An 8176-nucleotide genomic window follows, 5' to 3' on the forward strand; every position below is an offset into this window, starting at 1 on the left:
GATAATAACCGAAATACAGTGTGTTAAAGTTAAATTTTTATTTTATTTATTTTTGAATATTTCCTGACAGGCATGGGACAACAACACGAAATTCGGTAGGTGGTGCTGGTATTGTACAATCTACTAAATTATGTTAAACAAACGCTTCTGGCTACTACCAGAGGCGTACGACTGGGGAACGTGAATGGTGACCCTTCCCAAATTCTACGGCACTGGCGGAATTGCTATTTTAATGCAATTTTTTGATTCTCCAATACTTTATGTAAAAAACATACTCTTCGTTCGTAACCATAACGCCATTCGTTTTCGAGATATTTGAAGCTAAAAATTAAGATGGATATTACATTAATCAAAATAAGTGTACTAAAAAAATACCTTTTCATTTTTAACTTCAATTATCTCGAAAACTAATGACTTTGTCGTTACGAATGAAGAGTATATTATTTGCATAAAAAGTATTTGAGAATCTAAAAATTATGCTAAAATAGCAGTTTTATTAGTGGCGTAGAATTTGGGGAGGGTCAACCATTCACTTTCCCCTGTCGTACGCCTCTGGTAGTAGCCAGAAACTATTATTTAACACAATGTAGTAGGGTGTACAGTGCTTACACTTTCTACCAAGTATCACACGGATTTGTCAAATTATTTTAAAGTATTCTTTTTTTTTAAATCATTTATTCTTTATTTAAAACTTTAAGAACTATGTGTGCCCGGCACTATAAAACTATTTGACATATCCTTATAGTACTTGGCAGAAAGTGTATGTACTGTACACCCTACTAAATTATGTTAAATAATTGTTTGTGGTTAATACCAGAGGCGTACGACAGGGGAAAGTGAATGGTTGACCCTTCCCAAATTCTACGCCACTGATGATACATCTATTTTAGCATAATATTTAGATTCTCCAATACCTACTATGCAAATAATATACTCCTCATTCGTAACGATAAGGTCATTAGTTTGCGAGATATTTAAAGTTATAAATGAAAATTCACACTTATTTTGATTAATGTATTATGCTCCTTTGTTTTTAGCTTCAAATATCTGGAAAACTTATGGCTTTATCCTTACGAATGAAGAGTGTGTTAGTTACATAGGAAGTATTGGAGATTCAAAAAATTGCACTAAAATAGAAATTACGCCAGTGGCATAGAATTTGGGAAGGGTCAACCATTCCCGTTCCCCCGTCGTACGCCTCTGGTAGTAGCCAGAAACGTTTGTTTAACATAATTTGATAGAATGTACAGTACTAGCACCACTTACCAAATTTCGTGTTGTTGTCCCATGCCTATCAGGAAATATTCAAAAATAAATAAAATAAAAGTTTAACTTTGACCTCATGGATCTCAGGTTAAGCTATGGCCCATTCTTTACCAAACACCCTGTATACATAGGTATAAAATTGGCACTTCTTGAACTAAGCCACCGGTATATCAAAAAAACCTAAAGTGATAGAAGATGTCTTTGGAAAAATATAAGAAAGTGAACCAGAATTTTGTTTGTCAATAATTAATGATTTTTAATAAAAAAACATTAATAGTAAACTAATACTAACTACTTACTAGACTCTCACTTCCACTGCCTCGGTTTCTTAAAGCCCAAAGTAGAATTGAGATTAATATTAACATGGCCAAGAAGGCCACAAGGGCACAAATAAAATTCTTGAAGGAGGCATCTTTTCTCCTATTGACAGTATAACTGCCCGATCCTGCCATATTTTAACACTCTAATAAACTAATGAATTGTGAGCAAAATCTATTTTCAATTTTTTATCGACCGAGAAGGAAGTAGGTATATTTTATCAAACCAACTAAGCCGCTTGCTTATCTGCTTAGGATTTGTGGAATAAACAATACTTTTTCAACTGATTTTCTCGGTTTCTTGCGGTTATTTTCGAATATTTATACAATGTATTTACATTTGCAGCAGGAAATGCAGACTACATCGACTTTATTCAAATATATTCTTTATATTTCCTTTAAATGTTTTGATCGATGTCGTATATGTCACTATCTGTGACAACCAATTAGACAGAGGTCCCAGTATACTGAAGTCGGAAGTCAGAAAAGCAATACAGCAAGGCAAAAACAATAAAGGACCTGGACCAGAATAAATCCCTGCTGAGCTACTTAAACTGTTGGACGAGGAAAACATTATCTACTTTACCATTTTCCAGATTACCAAAAATACCAGATGATTGGTTGGAGTCACTGTTTATAACATTACCAAAGGAAAGCAGGCCCACCAAATGCAGCGATTTTAGACAAATCAGTTTGATGAGTCACACACTTAAAATACTTTTTTACGTATTATACAAAACCGAGTACTCCTTGTTTGCGAAAGTAGAATGGATATTAAGCAATATGGATTTAGAAATGGTCTAGGAACTAGAGAGGCACTATTTTGTATGCGGGTTCCCTTACAAAAAAGTTGTGAGGTCCGAAAGAACGTTTATGTTTGTTTCATCAACTTCGAGAAGGCATTCTACCGAGTACCACATTATACACTTTTCGATTGTCTGCGGGCAGCAGGACTTGACCACTACGATATAAGACTGCTGAAATAATTATATTACAATCAAGTAGCCTCTGTCCAAATTGGACACAGTCGTACTGAAAAACTACCCATGAAACGTGGAGTACGACAGGGTTGTGTTTTATCACCCACCCTTAATGTGTACGCTGAATAAAATCTTTAGGGAGCCTTTGGATGAAAGACAAGAGGGAGTAAAAGACTAGGCGGAGAAGTATATACAATATAAATATAAATATTTTCAAAAAAACCTTGGCACCACATAGTGGTGTAACGCAAAGCAAAGGCGGAGAAGTAATGAACAATATTACGTACGCTGAGGATACAGCCATACTTACAGAAAATTGACAAAATCTTCAGATACTACTAAATGTAGTCAGTGAAGCAAGTTATCGCCTATCGGAGAGGCCTTAAAATCAACATTTCAAAGACAAAGTAGATAGCAGTTGGAAAGATTAATATAGATCAAGGTCTGTTTTCTCTTAATGGAGAGGAGATAAAACGGGTAAATCATTTTAAATACCTTGGCAGGTATAAACATGTGACTCTGATAAAGAGATAATAACCAGGATCCAAATATCATGTAAGGCTTTTATGACCTGGAAACCAGTTTTATATAACAGAAACCTGTCGATGAATATTTGCAAGAAGGACCTGAAATGTTATGTGTGGTCTATGGTATGGTATGGTTGTGAAACGTGGATGTTAAAAACCACAATGCTAAACAAATTAGAAGTATTCGAATTGTGGTGCTATCGACGAATCCTAAAGATATCGTGGGTTTCGCACACTTCCAATGAAGATGTTTTTCAAATGATGAATTCAGAACGTCCGCTCATAAGCATCACAAAGAGAAGAAAAACAGAATAGGTACTTCGGCCATATATTTCGAGAACCTAAAGTATCATCTGCTTCGCCTTATAATACAAGGAAAAATTGAGGGAAATAGATGGATTGGTCGAAATGAATTTCCATCGTTACGTAATATTAGACAATGGTGTGGCTCCACAGTAGAAGAATTATTTCGCGTAGCAGCCAATAGAGAAAGGTTTCAGAAAATAATAAACATAATGACGGCCAACGTCTGAATACATACACCGCAACTAAAGAGGGAGAAGTATATAGGCGTTAAGTTGTCTCTTCGTGCCAATGGATCAGTAGTAGTCCGGTGTCAGACACCGGAAGAGCTACACGTCGAGCGGAGCGAAGCAGCAGCGAGAGCAGCCGAACGAGGTGGGGGTAGCCCAACTGTGAACTTTTTAGTTCAGTCTTGAATGTAAGCAAGAGATCAGTTGAGCGCTTCTCACTCTCTGACGCGTGAAGGAGATGCAAAGGCCGATCGACTGGATGTGGTGAAACTTAGGGAGTTTGATTTTATTGAATTCTCTGAGACGCCACAGCTAGAGATCGGTTAGCAGAAAAAGTAAAGCGGGCTCGACGAGAGCCCGCTACGGGATTTCTACTGTGCCTCCGTAAGGGTATCGACACTGCAAGGTGTAGTTCGTTGGAATCTACATCGGGCAGCCCCGGCCCCTAAGTCAGTAGAACGAGAAAGCCAAGAGGATCCCGTACCCAGTTCTGTCTGGGTACGTGAACAACCGCGCTTGGTACAGGGAGCCAACCCTGAAACAGAGCTGGCGTCGGGCCAGTCGGCAGAAAAACGGCTTCGCCAAAATTAGGACCATTCGCCCCCCAACCCCAGATGACCCGAGTCAGATCTCGGTCACCCCCCCGCTCCATGGCGCCTACTACGCCAACTTATGAGGACACACGCAAAGTGGGTCCTAACCTGTTTCAGGAATTAAGCGCAGATGAAACTGACGGATACTCGTCCGTGGACGACAGAAGCGCGAAAAACGATGGTTTTAAACTCCCTAGGAGCGAGAAGAAGAGGGAAAAGTCCAAAAAGAAGAGAGAGGAGAAAAAGAAAGAGAGCGACGAGAAAAATAAACCAGAGGAAACGAAGAAAGATAAGGACAACCCAAAAGGGGAGGCCATGGAGGAAGAAGTTCCCGACGAGGCAGGCAGAGGTACCATCAAAAGAGCACGGACAGCCAAATCCGAGAGCGAAGAGGATCCGAATGACGAAGTAGCAACCCTGAAAGAAGTGATAAAAACGATGAGTGCCAGGTTTCAAATTGCCGAAGACCAAATGGCAAAGAAAGATGAAGAAAACGAGCGACTAAGGGCCGAAATCAAAAAGATGTCAAACCGGTTGGACGACCTGTTGACAGAACTGCAAGAGACTAGAAAACTCATTGAAAAGAATCAACAACAGGAAATGCAGACTAAACCAAAGCCACAGCCAGCCTCTGAAGCCAAAAAGCCTAAACCAACCGCTGAAGAGAGACTGAAAAAATTCGAACCGAAGACAAACCGAAAAACAAAGAAGAATTCCCGGTACTGCCATCCACCTCCAAAGATGAAGAATCGACGACATGGGATCGTCAAGCCAATAATGCGATGAGGGCCAAGTCACCCCCAATAGAAGTGCTCCTGCCAAAAGGACCAGTCCAACCAATCGATCCAGCTACGAGCGCAGGTGGTGGTGCGCCTGCCCCGAAACGTCCCATTGTCTCAGAGTCAGAATGTCAGATGGAAACCAACCAAGATCAAGATACCGCAGAGTTGCCTAAACAACAGGTAACATATCACCGAGAAGCGCCTGTAATAAAATTACAGAGCGTGAACGAGACAGGGGCCATCCTCAGCATTGCCCAAAAGCAAAATATCATAACGATCAACAAGATCTCAAAGAGCGGTAGGGAAACCCTAATACAAACTAAAAAGCCCGAAGATTACAGGAACATGGTTAAGATAGTGGAAGATTATGCTAAAGCATACGAAGCCAAAGACAAAACCAAAAGGCTACAATGGATAGCCTTCCCGTTAGACGAGGATAGGAAACCCAGAGTGGTTATAAGAGGGTTACCAACAAATACCACAGAAGAAGAAATAAAAAACGAAATGGCAGCACAATATAATATTGACTGCCATTCAGCGAAAAATATGTCCACCAGAGCCGGCCCAAAGAGACAGCTTCCAATGTTCGTCCTGACTCTGGACCATGAGGACGTCGAGGATGCCAAGCGAATCACAAACCTGTGTCACATGAAGGTCGTGGTAGAGGACCTACGAAAGGCTAACGGACCAACGCAGTGCTTTAATTGCCAGGGCTTCCACCACGCCCAAAACGCGTGCCACAAAGGTCCAAAGTGTGTGAAGTGCGGTGAAGACCACCAAACGAAACAGTGCAAACGGGACAGAGAAGTTAAAGCAACCTGCGCTAACTGCAAAGGCAGCCATCCAGCCAGCTACCGAGGATGCCCTAGGCGCCCAACATGGGGAAGAACACCACCAAGGAGGCCACAACATCAAGCACAACAACAAAGACGACCGTAAGCAACCGGGGTTTCCTACGCCCAGGCCACACAAAACGCGCAGAACAACACATCGATCTCAGACGAAGACTACCTAGTGAGAATGGTTATTAACATAGTGACTAAGGTAGTCAAAGAAGTGATAATGGGCACCAGGGAGGCAACGAAGTAATGCTGACAGAAAGGGGATACTTGAGGATAGGCTCCTGGAATCCGGGCGGCATAACAACAAACCAGAACATCTTAGACGAAATCGCCAACAGATGCGAGATGCACATCGTAGCCATACAGGAGACCAAACTTACCAACAACTTTAATCTAAAGTTTCCTGTATACGATGTATATAGGAACGACCACACGAGAAGATCAGGAGGAACACAGCCATCCTAGTCAAGAAGGGAATCAAACACACTAGTTTCGCGACTCCACCACGCGACCGGTCTGAATTTATTTAAAGAAAAAAATAGTACGCCACTGAGATATTTCGAATACAAAATTATTTTTAAATTCCACGTCTAATTTGTGATAAAAAACCTTTCTTGCCCCTTTTTCATATGGTGCACCATTTTTATGCAGAAAAATAAAACATCTTGAAGCTTATTTTTTATTTTTTAATACATTATCAAGAAATATCCAATTTAATAATACGAAACTGGAACAATAAGAGAAAATATTACTAGTAAGATTTTAACTAGGCGCAGAACTACAACAAATGTTAAAAATGACCTCCTTTAGAGGTTACAGAAGAATTTTATATTCATCATTGGTGCTCGTACGGGTAATGGTCTGAGTTTTTTTAAGAGAAAAATAGTACGCCAATGAGATATGTCAAATTAAAAATCATTTTTGAATTGCTGATTCAATTTACGACAAAAAATCTCTCATGACATTTTTTCATATGCGGTGCCGTTTTTATGCAAAAAAATAAAACATCTTAAAGTTTACAAAGTATTTGAACTAAGTTTTTATGCATACGGAAACTACCTCAAATACTTTGTAAGCGTTAAGATGTTCTATTTTTTTGTATAAAAACGGCGCCTTGTATGAAAAAAAGGCAGGAAAGATTTTTTGTCGTAAATTGAACGTGGAATTCAAAAATGATTTTTAGTTTGACATATCTCAGTGGCGTACTATTTTTTTCTTAAAAAAATTCAGACCATTACCCGTACGCGCGCCAATGATGAATATAAAATTTTTCTGTTACCTGTAAAGGAGACTATTTTAAACATTTCTTGCAACTTTGCACTTAGTTGAAATCTTATTAGTAATATTTTCTGTTATTGTTCTGGTTTAGTATTATTATATTGGATAGTTCTTGATAATGTATTAAAAAATGAAAAATACGCGCCAAGATGTTTTATTTTTCTGCATAAAAACGGTGCACCATATGAAAAAAAGGCAAGAAAGATTTTTTATTAAAAATTATACGTGGAATTTAAAAATAATTACTATTTTGGAATATCTCACAGGCGTACTATTTTTTTCTTTAAATAAATTCAGACCATTACCCGTAGGCACGCCAATGATAAATACAAAGTTCTTAATTGTATGTTAAAAAATGCGCAATAACTACCTCCCAAAACTCACCAAATTTCATTTTCATAGCTCAACTGGTCTTAGAGCAATAAATAAATTGGCAGTGTGAAATAAAAATTTCAACACCCCGTATCTCGGAAACGAAGTATTTGCATTTGTTTATAGAGCAAACCGGCGTTATTTTTTCATGTAGAATTAGCCCTTAAAATGTTTCATACTTATTTACTAACAACCTGTATATTATATACTGTATATATACATGTGTATATTTTATATATTTATTTTAATTTGTATGTGAGAGTGTATTTTAAACAGTTCATGTTATAGTAACGCGTGTTTGTGGTTTAGTCTGATTTATTTATTAATACTGAAATTTAAAAAAAAAAATTTTAACCTGTGTGTGGTAGTGTGTACTGTTTGTCAGATTATATTACTGTTCTAGTGAGTTTGAGCTTTTAAATTATTTTGTAAAAATGTTAGAATAACTGAGTGAATACAGTAGTTTTGTTTAAAAGATTTTAACTGATGGATGATTGCTAATGTAGACTTAGACCATATAATTAAAGTAATGTTCCAAGTCATCTGTCTGTGTAAACTGTAAACGCCGAAACCGGTCGCCAGAAAACTTTTATAATAAAAATCTTCAATAAGATTGTGAGCTTTAGACTTCATATACCCTAACATTTCTACAATGTGCTCATATCAGCAGCGTGTTCATCATTTCA

The 8176-nt window shown here is 38.3% G+C and overlaps 2 protein-coding genes across 11 annotated transcripts in view; one reads left to right on the plus strand and one right to left on the minus strand.

The window, feature by feature from the left end:
* Positions 1–1847, minus strand: part of LOC114336077 (uncharacterized) — a 161000-nt gene extending 159153 nt beyond the window's left edge. For 9 of the 10 annotated variants that reach the window (XM_050652279.1, XM_028286442.2, XM_028286418.2 and 6 more), the window contains exon 1: positions 1566–1847. In XM_050652279.1, the coding sequence (XP_050508236.1) occupies positions 1566–1718 (153 nt within the window). In that variant the 5' untranslated portion in view covers positions 1719–1847. The remainder of the gene's footprint in view (positions 1–1565) is intronic. The other variant, XM_028286453.2, reaches the window with a different exon arrangement.
* A 2426-nt stretch (positions 1848–4273) lies between these two features.
* On the plus strand, positions 4274–7936 carry LOC126890016 (uncharacterized). The gene is made up of 2 exons (XM_050658818.1): positions 4274–4749; positions 7894–7936. The coding sequence occupies exons 1-2, from the start codon at positions 4274–4276 to the stop codon at positions 7934–7936; spliced, it is 519 nt and encodes a 172-aa protein (XP_050514775.1).
* Positions 7937–8176: the final 240 nt, after the last annotated feature.

The sequence above is a fragment of the Diabrotica virgifera genome, chromosome 1, assembly GCF_917563875.1.
Source record: "Diabrotica virgifera virgifera chromosome 1, PGI_DIABVI_V3a".
NCBI classification, from domain to species: Eukaryota; Metazoa; Arthropoda; class Insecta; order Coleoptera; family Chrysomelidae; genus Diabrotica; species Diabrotica virgifera.

Bases quoted from the DNA above. Each gene is read 5' to 3' on its own strand.
- LOC126890016 (XM_050658818.1), top strand. From the start codon at position 4,274: ATGGCGCCTACTACGCCAACTTATGAGGACACACGCAAAGTGGGTCCT. The intron at 4,750-7,893 runs GTTGGACGACCT...TTACTGTTCTAG, and splicing joins ATCAAAAAGATGTCAAACCG to TGAGTTTGAGCTTTTAAATT.